Source organism: Tachysurus fulvidraco, chromosome 13 (genome assembly GCF_022655615.1).
Source record: "Tachysurus fulvidraco isolate hzauxx_2018 chromosome 13, HZAU_PFXX_2.0, whole genome shotgun sequence".
In the NCBI taxonomy this organism is placed as follows: Eukaryota; Metazoa; Chordata; class Actinopteri; order Siluriformes; family Bagridae; genus Tachysurus; species Tachysurus fulvidraco.
This window is the reverse complement of record NC_062530.1, coordinates 730,315-742,814: the sequence shown is the minus strand read 5'-3', so window position 1 is coordinate 742,814 and position 12,500 is coordinate 730,315. Positions and strand designations below refer to the sequence as shown.

Genomic DNA, 12,500 nt, shown 5'->3' with positions numbered 1-12,500 from the left:
TTTAATTTTATTAAAGATTTCTACAGTGCATGTGTGTATGAGGACAAATCAAATGTTGCACGATAATTAAATGATCCATGTTTTAACAGATGATTCCGTTGTCCTGATTTTACTTCTCATCTTTAGTGAAACTTCTTAATAATGAGATGACGATCTTTTTCCGACGTCTCTGGGTGTTTTATTCCCATCACACCACAGCAGAATTAAACGGTCCTGAATTAGTTCCATCGAGAACGAAGACATCCGACAATAAATCATCGTTAAAAATGTATATCAGTATCTCGGCGTCTGTGCTGCTCAGACGCTCGTCTAAAATCCACCAGCAGGAGGTTGTGAGTTCAAATCCCTGGAGCCTTAAGCACATTTTAAACACATCTTTTCGTCCTGTACGACTGGACCGCGTTCTGCTTCAGTTCTGTATTATTTTGGACCTAGAAGGTGTTTTATTTAAGGGGATTAAAGTAATCCAGAGATAAAATAGAATAAAAATATAATTTATAACAGTGTTTTGTTGTTCTATATTTCTATGTTATAGACTGTAATCATGGCAGGTCTGAGTTTAGTTTATATTAATATTAAATGATTACTATCAGTTTGCAGATGTTAGTTTTTATAGTTAAATGTAAGAGATTATTGGAGAATAAAGCTGAAGTGAACTAATTCTAAATAAATAAATAAATGTTGATTATAAGCCTGGTGTCTGCTCATGTTATTAAATAAATCACTGCTTTGATGCCTTGCACAGGAAGTGACGTCACGTTGTTTCGCGAAAACGTTTATCTAATAAAACAATCACGTTTCATTCATTAAAGTGTATTGTTTAATTATCATTGACTAGCGATAGCAATGATCAAACAAAATACCTAAAAAACCATTAGTCTTATAATTAGATGTTATGAAACCTTTCATGTTTACATCCTGACGTTTGACCTTTTTACCGTTAGATGTCGCTGTTTGTTGACTGCGCACGCGCTGTGTTCCTCTTTTCCCTGCTGTATGTTGTGATTCCCGTCTTCTGAGCTACGATTGGCTGAAAACTCACCAAGAGAAGTTCCTGATTGGTTTCCTTCGTAAGCTGGTCGATTTTGGCCAATCACGACAAGGAGGCGGGATTTTAGCCTGAATGTTGCTTTCGACGTGTCTCCGGAGCAGCAGAGAGAGAAGTGTGTGTTTGCGTGTCAAACCCGGGTCTGTTCTGCTCCAGTCTACAGCATTAACCCGGGTCTGTTCTGCTCCAGTCTACAGCATTAACCCGGGTCTGTGCTGCTCCAGTCCTGTGTGTGAAAGGGAAGTTAAACCCGGGTCTGTTCTGCTCCAGTCCCCCTCCAGTCTACAGAGCAATGGGGGAGACACGTTTAGCAGCTCACGTGTTTCTCTGGAGTCTTTCTGCACTCTACATGTTCGCCTTCGCATCTCTTTATGTGCAGATTCCTGGTGAGATTTTTAATTCTCTTTTAGAAAGAAGTTTAGATGAGAAACTGATTAAAAACTACAAGGTGACTGTGACGGGGACTGTGACGGGGACTGTGACGGGCAGGGACTGTGACGGGGACTGTGACGGGCAGGGACTGTGACGGGGACTGTGACGGGCAGGGACTGTGACGGGGACTGTGACGGGGACTGTGACGGGGACTGTGACGGGCAGGGACTATGACAGGGACTGGGGCAGGGACTATGACAGGGACTGTGACTGGAACAGGGACGGGTATTGTAACAGGGTGGGGACCGTGATGAGGACAGGGACTGTGACGGGGACTGTGACAGGGAGGCACTATTTTGTTCCTAGATCTTTTAGAACCCACAAGAACCCTTAAGAGCGGTTTATATTCTGTGGTTGTGATTCATGCTGCATGGCTGTTGATTGTTGTGCGCAGGTCTGTACGGTAACGACGGTATTCTCCCGGCGAGGTGGATGCTGCGGTTGGTGGGGAAGAGTGTGTGGGAGCGGCTGAGGGACACGCCCACTCTGCTGTGGTTCGGCCCGCAGCTCGGACTCGACACGCAGCACTGCATGGAGCTTCTGAGTCTGAACGGAACGATTCTCAGCCTTGTGGCCATGACAGTCCCTGCCCTTAGAGACTGCAGGCTGTATTTCATCCTGTGGGTTCTTTACCTGTCTCTATACCAGGTAACACCTCAGTCGTCACTCCTGATCTGATCCCCACTGTACTGAGAGCTGCTGCTGAGCTCTGGACTCTGATTGGTGCTCAGGTGGTGATTAATATACATCATCATCACATGACTGAGCTCTGGACTCTGATTGGTGCTCAGGTGTTGATTAATTCTCTAGAACAGCAGCTCTGACAGTAGAGCATCTGAACATCACAGCTTTATATTAATGTACTCGCTCTGATACCTTATGGTTTCTATAGCAACAGGTCAGTCACAGGGACGGTTACAGCTCACCGATTTTTATAAATATTAAATATTGTGATTTCTTTTGGTTTGGTGTAAATGTGTTGCGTCTAAACATCTAAATGAAAGGGTCACAAAATAAAAGTCTTTATTTAATATAGACAAAAAACCCGAACGTCTTTAAAGCAGTTTCGGGGAAATGATTAAAGTTTCTCCAGATCTGGAGATGTGAGAACAGAATATCGGAGTTCGGCCGCTTGGTGCCGTCACGATGACACGTGGAATGAAACAAAAGTTTATCTAGATGTTTTAATGCCTCATTAATTCTAAGAGCCAATCAGATTCCACTATGGAAATGACTGTTTATCTTTAAAGAGTCTGATTTGAGCTCCACACTGTTTCTGCAGGTCGGACAAGTCTTCTTATACTTCCAGTGGTGAGTTTTATGTTTTTAAACCAAACATCACATTACATCAGTTACAACTTTACACGTTACAACTTTACACCATTACATCAGTTACAACTTTACACCATTACATCAGTTACAACTTTACACCATTACATCAGTTACAACTTTACACCATTACAGACAGTTACAACTTTACACCATTACAGACAGTTACAACTTTACACCATTAAAGACAGTTACAACTTTACACCATTACATCAGTTAGAACTTTACACCATTACATCAGTTAGAACTTTACACCATTACAGACAGTTACAACTTTACACCATTACAGACAGTTACAACTTTACACCATTACAGACAGTTACAACTTTACACAAAAGTATTAAACAGTTTAAATATAACAACAAATGCAGTCGACACTGTCAACTTTCTTCTTTTTGAGTTTTACCTTCTACACTAATTATCATGTGCGTGCGAGTGTGTGTGCAAGTTCCTAATATCCTATTTCATAATCCTAATCTGGTCTCTCTCTCTTTCTCTTTCTCTTTCTCTCTCGCTTTCTCTCTTTCTCTCTCTCTCTCTCTCTCTCTCTCTCTCTCTCTCTCTCAGGGATAATCTCTTGTTAGAGGTGGGCTTCTTGGCCGTCCTGATTGCCCCTATGAGAATGCCCTGGGGTTACAGAGTGAGTTTCCACGATGGTGTGACCTTCTGGCTGCTCCGCTGGCTGCTTTTCCGCCTGATGTTCGCTTCTGGAATCGTCAAACTGACCAGTCGCTGTCCCACCTGGTGGGGTCTCACAGGTCAGAGCGACTACAGACTACAGACTACAGACCAGTCCGTGGATCTGATCTGTTATTTAATATTCATTACAACTTCCTGTTTATTCTCCTGTAAAGTGTGTTTAAACAGAGATGTTGATCTGCAGCCGCTCCACAGGAACAAACCTGAGAGAAAATCTTCCTAGAGCTCTTATAGACTTTTATCTTTTATCTCCAACTTTACACACTGCAGCAATCCAGTAAAAAGTAGTTCCAGTTCCTTTACGCTTTTCTGAAGGTTCTGTGTTCCCTCGGGGAAAGTAGTCCCATCTCTGACAGCAGCGATTTCTCATTTATACACAAACACCTTTAACTGAACACTTTATAGAGGGACAAGTGAAATATCCTGTGTGTGTGTGTGTGTGTGTGTGTGTGTGACAGCACTGACATATCACTATGAGACACAGTGTATCCCGATGCCCCTGGCCTGGTTTGCCCACCAGTTGCCCGTGTGGTTTCAGAAACTCAGCGTCGTCGCCACCTTCGTCATCGAGATCGCTGTTCCGTTTCTGTTCTTCAGCCCCATCCGCAGACACCGACTCTTTTCTTTCTACACGCAGGTGGGCGGAGCTTAAGTGTGTTTTTTTTCTGTGCGTGATAGAAACAGTCGTCTTTGTAACGTGTGTGTGTGTGTGTGTGTTGGACAGGTTTTACTGCAGGTGCTGATCATCCTCACAGGGAATTATAACTTCTTTAATTTGCTGACCGTCGCGCTGTGTTTCTCTCTGCTGGACGACGAACACGTCGGCTTGTGGCTCCGCAGGCACACACGGCAGAACGAGACGAGTATAAACTTCATCTGCTTTCTGATTCTTTTCGTTCTAGGCAGGAAAGTCGAGGCCGACGGCAGGAACGTCCGTTCTCTTTAAAGTCGTCTCCTCACCAGACTCTAGCTTTTTTCTCTGTCTCTGAATTTAATAAGACAAAAATAAAACCGATCGTCATCTGACCGATAAACCTGAAGATGTCTTACAGACGTCTTGTTCTGCCCTTTTGTCAGATTCCCTGCGCGCCGCGTTGGCCTGGGTGTGTGTCGTGGTCGAAGTGGGTGTTTACGCTCTGCTCAGCTACTACACCGTCCTCTTCTTTGACCTGAAAGTGGACTGGGACAAGAAAAGTGTCTCCTCTAAAACCGGTGCTGTAAAGTTTCTGCTGTTTATCGATCGCAGCCGAAATACTTTAATCTCTAAAAGGTGTTTGTCTGTTTTCAGCTTTCACTTATTATGAGTTTAACAGCATGCTGAAGGCTGTGATGGTGCCCAGTGTTTGGATCGGGGTTCTGTCTCTCACCTGGGAGATCATTACTGCCATGTTCAGGTGAGACGTGGGAAACGGTTACCGTGACGACAGTGAAAGCTGGCGAAGAGGGATTTAATTTTCCTCAGCACTAATGACCTAAATCTGATTAACTTAAAACTTCTGGGAAAAAAACATAATCTGTAATCAATAATATGATTGTGCTGTAAGTTTGTTGCTTTTTGTAGCTCAAACATCACTAATGAGCCACGATTGTGTTTTGTACGAGATTTCGCTACATTTTGTGTGTGTGTGCGCGTGTGTGTGTTGTACACTGAGCAAGGCAGACGTGACGAACGGTGCTGTTAGCTGAGCTGTTTGATATTTAATGGATGATTGCAGTTATCAGATCTATCCTACAGATGGCGCTCTAATACTGCAGTGTGTATACAGTGTGTACTAAACACTAATCCTGCAGTGTGTATACAGTGTGTACTAAACACTAATCCTGCAGTGTGTATACAGTGTGTACACAAACACTAATCCTGCAGTGTGTATACAGTGTGTACTAAACACTAATCCTGCAGTGTGTATACAGTGTGTGTACTAAACACTAATCCTGCAGTGTGTATACAGTTTGTACACTAACACTAATCCTGCAGTGTGTATACAGTGTGTACTAAACACTAATCCTGCAGTGTGTATACAGTGTGTACACTAACACTAATCCTGCAGTGTGTATACAGTGTGTACTAAACACTAATCCTGCAGTGTGTATACAGTGTGTACTAAACACTAATCCTGCAGTGTGTATACAGTGTGTACTAAACACTAATCCTGCAGTGTGTATACAGTGTGTACACAAACACTAATCCTGCAGTGTGTATACAGTGTGTACACTAACACTAATCCTGCAGTGTGTATACAGTGTGTACTAAACACTAATCCTGCAGTGTGTATACAGTGTGTACTAAACACTAATCCTGCAGTGTGTATACAGTGTGTACACAAACACTAATCCCGCAGTGTGTATACAGTGTGTACACAAACACTAATCCTGCAGTGTGTATACAGTGTGTACTAAACACTAATCCTGCAGTGTGTATACAGTGTGTACTAAACACTAATCCTGCAGTGTGTATACAGTGTGTACTAAACACTAATCCTGCAGTGTGTATACAGTGTGTACACTAACACTAAGCCTGCAGTGTGTATACAGTGTGTACTAAACACTAATCCTGCAGTGTGTATACAGTGTGTACACTAACACTAATCCTGCAGTGTGTATACAGTGTGTACTAAACACTAATCCTGCAGTGTGTATACAGTGTGTACTAAACACTAATCCTGCAGTGTGTATACAGTGTGTACTAAACACTAATCCTGCAGTGTGTATACAGTGTGTACTAAACACTAATCCTGCAGTGTGTATACAGTGTGTACACAAACACTAATCCTGCAGTGTGTATACAGTGTGTACTAAACACTAATCCTGCAGTGTGTATACAGTGTGTACACTAACACTAATCCTGCAGTGTGTATACAGTGTGTACTAAACACTAATCCTGCAGTGTGTATACAGTGTGTACTAAACACTAATCCTGCAGTGTGTATACAGTGTGTACTAAACACTAATCCTGCAGTGTGTATACAGTGTGTACTAAACACTAATCCTGCAGTATGTATACAGTGTGTACACTAACACTAATCCTGCAGTGTGTATACAGTGTGTACTAAACACTAATCCTGCAGTGTGTATACAGTGTGTACTAAACACTAAGCCTGCAGTGTGTATACAGTGTGTACTAAACACTAAGCCTGCAGTGTGTATACAGTGTGTACACAAACACTAATCCTGCAGTGTGTATACAGTGTGTACTAAACACTAAGCCTGCAGTGTGTATACAGTGTGTACTAAACACTAAGCCTGCAGTGTGTATACAGTGTGTACTAAACACTAAGCCTGCAGTGTGTATACAGTGTGTACTAAACACTAATCCTGCAGTGTGTATACAGTGTGTACACAAACACTAATCCTGCAGTGTGTATACAGTGTGTACACTAACACTAAGCCTGCAGTGTGTATACAGTGTGTACACTAACACTAATCCTGCAGTGTGTATACATTGTGTACTAAACACTAAGCCTGCAGTGTGTATACAGTGTGTACACAAACACTAATCCTGCAGTGTGTATACAGTGTGTACTAAACACTAATCCTGCAGTGTGTATACAGTGTGTACACTAACACTAATCCTGCAGTGTGTATACAGTGTGTACTAAACACTAATCCTGCAGTGTGTATACAGTGTGTACTAAACACTAATCCTGCAGTGTGTATACAGTGTGTACTAAACACTAATCCTGCAGTGTGTATACAGTGTGTACACAAACACTAATCCTGCAGTGTGTATACAGTGTGTACTAAACACTAATCCTGCAGTGTGTATACAGTGTGTACTAAACACTAATCCTGCAGTGTGTATACAGTGTGTACACAAACACTAATCCTGCAGTGTGTATACAGTGTGTACTAAACACTAATCCTGCAGTGTGTATACAGTGTGTACACAAACACTAATCCTGCAGTGTGTATACAGTGTGTACTAAACACTAAGCCTGCAGTGTGTATACAGTGTGTACACAAACACTAATCCTGCAGTGTGTATACAGTGTGTACACAAACACTAATCCTGCAGTGTGTATACAGTGTGTACACAAACACTAATCCTGCAGTGTGTATACAGTGTGTACTAAACACTAATCCTGCAGTGTGTATACAGTGTGTACTAAACACTAATCCTGCAGTGTGTATACAGTGTGTACACAAACACTAATCCTGCAGTGTGTATACAGTGTGTACACTAACACTAATCCTGCAGTGTGTATACAGTGTGTACTAAACACTAATCCTGCAGTGTGTATACAGTGTGTACACAAACACTAATCCTGCAGTGTGTATACAGTGTGTACTAAACACTAATCCTGCAGTGTGTATACAGTGTGTACTAAACACTAATCCTGCAGTGTGTATACAGTGTGTACTAAACACTAATCCTGCAGTGTGTATACAGTGTGTACTAAACACTAATCCTGCAGTGTGTATACAGTGTGTGTACTAACACTAATCCTGCAGTGTGTATACAGTGTGTACTAAACACTAATCCTGCAGTGTGTATACAGTGTGTACTAAACACTAAGCCTGCAGTGTGTATACAGTGTGTACACTAACACTAATCCTGCAGTGCGTATACAGTGTGTACTAAACACTAAGCCTGCAGTGCGTATACAGTGTGTACTAAACACTAATCCTGCAGTGCGTATACAGTGTGTACTAAACACTAAGCCTGCAGTGCGTATACAGTGTGTACTAAACACTAATCCTGCAGTGCGTATACAGTGTGTACACAAACACTAAGCCTGCAGTGTGTATACAGTGTGTACTAAACACTAAGCCTGCAGTGTGTATACAGTGTGTACTAAACACTAAGCCTGCAGTGTGTATACAGTGTGTACTAAACACTAAGCCTGCAGTGTGTATACAGTGTGTACACTAACACTAATCCTGCAGTGTGTATACAGTGTACACACAAACACTAATCCTGCAGTGTGTATACAGTGTGTACACAAACACTAATCCTGCAGTCTGTATACAGTGTGTACTAAACACTAATCCTGCAGTGTGTATACAGTGTGTACTAAACACTAATCCTGCAGTGTGTATACAGTGTGTACACAAACACTAATCCTGCAGTGTGTATACAGTGTGTACTAAACACTAAGCCTGCAGTGTGTATACAGTGTGTACTAAACACTAATCCTGCAGTGTGTATACAGTGTGTACTAAACACTAATCCTGCAGTGTGTATACAGTGTGTACTAAACACTAAGCCTGCAGTGTGTATACAGTGTGTACTAAACACTAATCCTGCAGTGTGTATACAGTGTGTACTAAACACTAATCTTGCAGTGTGTATACAGTGTGTACACAAACACTAATCCTGCAGTGTGTATACAGTGTGTACTAAACACTAAGCCTGCAGTGTGTATACAGTGTGTACTAAACACTAAGCCTGCAGTGTGTATACAGTGTGTACACAAACACTAATCCTGCAGTGTGTATACAGTGTGTACTAAACACTAATCCTGCAGTGTGTATACAGTGTGTACTAAACACTAAGCCTGCAGTGTGTATACAGTGTGTACTAAACACTAATCCTGCAGTGTGTATACAGTGTGTACTAAACACTAATCCTGCAGTGTGTATACAGTGTGTACACAAACACTAATCCTGCAGTGTGTATACAGTGTGTACTAAACACTAATCCTGCAGTGTGTATACAGTGTGTACTAAACACTAATCCTGCAGTGTGTATACAGTGTGTACTAAACACTAATCCTGCAGTGTGTATACAGTGTGTACACTAACACTAATCCTGCAGTGTGTATACAGTGTACACACAAACACTAATCCTGCAGTGTGTATACAGTGTGTACTAAACACTAATCCTGCAGTGTGTATACAGTGTGTACACAAACACTAATCCTGCAGTCTGTATACAGTGTGTACTAAACACTAATCCTGCAGTGTGTATACAGTGTGTACTAAACACTAATCCTGCAGTCTGTATACAGTGTGTACTAAACACTAATCCTGCAGTGTGTATACAGTGTGTACTAAACACTAATCCTGCAGTGTGTATACAGTGTGTACACAAACACTAATCCTGCAGTGTGTATACAGTGTGTACTAAACACTAAGCCTGCAGTGTGTATACAGTGTGTACTAAACACTAATCCTGCAGTGTGTATACAGTGTGTACTAAACACTAATCCTGCAGTGTGTATACAGTGTGTACTAAACACTAATCCTGCAGTGTGTATACAGTGTGTACACAAACACTAATCCTGCAGTGTGTATACAGTGTGTACTAAACACTAATCCTGCAGTGTGTATACAGTGTGTACTAAACACTAATCCTGCAGTGTGTATACAGTGTGTACTAAACACTAATCCAGTGTTGTGTTCTCAGGAGTGCGTGTGTGAGGGGTGTGTTTCGTCGTCTCTGGAGCACGATGCAGTGGGGCGTCTTCTCTGCAGCAGCAGTTTCCATGTTCACCATCAGCCTGGTGAGTAACTACTCATTTTATACCTTCATCCTTTATTCACTGCTTTATACTTAGTGTGTGTGTGTGTGTGTGTGTGTGTGTGTGTGTGTGCGCGTGCGCGTGTGTGCGCGCGCGCATGCAGGTTCCCTACACCTACATCGAGTACGAGGCCAACTCCAACCTGTGGCCCGGTGTGCGCAGGGTGTTTGATTTGACTGATCGCTATCAGCTGGTGAACTCGTACGGTCTGTTCCGGAGGATGACTGGGGTCGGAGGTCGTCCTGAGGTCGTCATGGAGGGCAGCATGGATGGCAGAAACTGGGTGGTCAGTACTGAGCTTCAGACTCACAGCTGTATGTATTCACCTGTGTATATGTGTCACTATCAGGAGGAGTGAACACTGTTCTCACTATAGCTCCATCATGAGGAGTGAACACTGTACTCACTGTCAGGAGGAGTGAACACTGTACTCACTATCAGGAGGAGTGAACACTGTACTCACTGTCAGGAGGAGTGAACACTGTACTCACTATCAGGAGGAGTGAACACTGTACTCACTGTCAGGAGGAGTGAACACTGTACTCACTGTCAGGAGGAGTGAACACTGTACTCACTGTCAGGAGGAGTGAACACTGTACTCACTATCAGGAGGAGTGAACACTGTACTCACTGTCAGGAGGAGTGAACACTGTACTCACTGTCAGGAGGAGTGAACACTGTACTCACTGTCAGGAGGAGTGAACACTGTACTCACTGTCAGGAGGAGTGAACACTGTACTCACTATCAGGAGGAGTGAACACTGTACTCACTGTCAGGAGGAGTGAACACTGTACTCACTATCAGGAGGAGTGAACACTGTACTCACTATCAGGAGGAGTGAACACTGTTCTCACTATCAGGAGGAGTGAACACTGTTCTCACTATAGCTCCATCATGAGGAGTGAACACTGTACTCACTGTCAGGAGGAGTGAACACTGTACTCACTGTCAGGAGGAGTGAACACTGTACTCACTATCAGGAGGAGTGAACACTGTACTCACTATCAGGAGGAGTGAACACTGTACTCACTATCAGGAGGAGTGAACACTGTACTCACTATCAGGAGGAGTGAACACTGTACTCACTATAGCTCCATCATGAGGAGTGAACACTGTACTCACTATCAGGAGGAGTGAACACTGTACTCACTATAGCTCCATCATGAGGAGTGAACACTGTACTCACTATCAGGAGGAGTGAACACTGTACTCACTATAGCTCCATCATGAGGAGTGAACACTGTACTCACTATCAGGAGGAGTGAACACTGTACTCACTGTCAGGAGGAGTGAACACTGTACTCACTATCAGGAGGAGTGAACACTGTACTCACTATAGCTCAATCATGAGGAGTGAACACTGTACTCACTATCAGGAGGAGTGAACACTGTACTCACTATCAGGAGGAGTGAACACTGTACTCACTGTCAGGAGGAGTGAACACTGTACTCACTATCAGGAGGAGTGAACACTGTACTCACTATCAGGAGGAGTGAACACTGTACTCACTATCAGGAGGAGTGAACACTGTACTCACTATAGCTCCATCATGAGGAGTGAACACTGTACTCACTATCAGGAGGAGTGAACACTGTACTCACTATAGCTCCATCATGAGGAGTGAACACTGTACTCACTATCAGGAGGAGTGAACACTGTACTCACTATAGCTCCATCATGAGGAGTGAACACTGTACTCACTATCAGGAGGAGTGAACACTGTACTCACTGTCAGGAGGAGTGAACACTGTACTCACTATCAGGAGGAGTGAACACTGTACTCACTATAGCTCCATCATGAGGAGTGAACACTGTACTCACTATCAGGAGGAGTGAACACTGTACTCACTGTCAGGAGGAGTGAACACTGTACTCACTATCAGGAGGAGTGAACACTGTACTCACTATAGCTCCATCATGAGGAGTGAACACTGTACTCACTATCAGGAGGAGTGAACACTGTACTCACTATCAGGAGGAGTGAACACTGTACTCACTATCAGGAGGAGTGAACACTGTACTCACTGTCAGGAGGAGTGAACACTGTACTCACTATCAGGAGGAGTGAACACTGTACTCACTATACTGCTATGAGCTGTAATAACATTGGGGTGTAGAAGCCTTTATTAACGCCACATACACATTACAGTAAAGTAGAATTTTATATCCTAACTATGGAGGTTTTGGTTGGAGCACAGGGGCAGCTACAGTATGATATGGTGCCCCTATTGCAGGGAGGGTTAAGGGCTTTCCTCAGTTACCCAACAGTGGCAGCTTGGCAGTGTTGGGGCTCAAACCATCCACTGCTCCCAGAGTGGGTTCCTCTTTGGTTTCTTTGACTCTATTAGTTTCTGACACACTGTGTGTTCTGTAGGAGATTAACTTCATGTATAAACCTGGGAACGTGAGCACAGCACCCCCGGTGGTGATTCCTCATCAACCCCGACTCGACTGGCAGATGTGGTTTGCGGCTCTCGGCCCTCACACTCAGAGCCCGTGGTTCAGCAGCCTCGTACGGCGCCTCCTACA

The 12,500-nt window shown here is 43.3% G+C and overlaps 2 protein-coding genes across 18 annotated transcripts in view; both read left to right on the top strand.

The window, feature by feature from the left end:
- c2cd5 (C2 calcium dependent domain containing 5) overlaps positions 1-93 on the top strand; it is a 32,618-nt gene extending 32,525 nt beyond the window's left edge. For all 17 annotated transcript variants that reach the window (XM_047822242.1, XM_047822229.1, XM_047822230.1 and 14 more), the window contains one exon: positions 1-93. This exon is cut by the window's left edge and continues 1,563 nt beyond it. The gene's annotated coding sequence lies outside the window, so the exon portion shown is untranslated.
- A 1,000-nt stretch (positions 94-1,093) lies between these two features.
- Positions 1,094-12,500, top strand: part of lmf2a (lipase maturation factor 2a) — a 13,665-nt gene continuing 2,258 nt past the window's right edge. The window contains exons 1-11 of the mRNA XM_027168957.2: positions 1,094-1,434; positions 1,875-2,128; positions 2,763-2,791; positions 3,377-3,567; positions 3,967-4,145; positions 4,233-4,371; positions 4,586-4,720; positions 4,797-4,902; positions 9,855-9,951; positions 10,073-10,255; positions 12,346-12,500. The exon at positions 12,346-12,500 is cut by the window's right edge and continues 14 nt beyond it. Of these exons, the coding sequence (XP_027024758.2) occupies positions 1,341-1,434; positions 1,875-2,128; positions 2,763-2,791; positions 3,377-3,567; positions 3,967-4,145; positions 4,233-4,371; positions 4,586-4,720; positions 4,797-4,902; positions 9,855-9,951; positions 10,073-10,255; positions 12,346-12,500 (1,562 nt within the window). The 5' untranslated portion in view covers positions 1,094-1,340. The remainder of the gene's footprint in view (positions 1,435-1,874; positions 2,129-2,762; positions 2,792-3,376; positions 3,568-3,966; positions 4,146-4,232; positions 4,372-4,585; positions 4,721-4,796; positions 4,903-9,854; positions 9,952-10,072; positions 10,256-12,345) is intronic.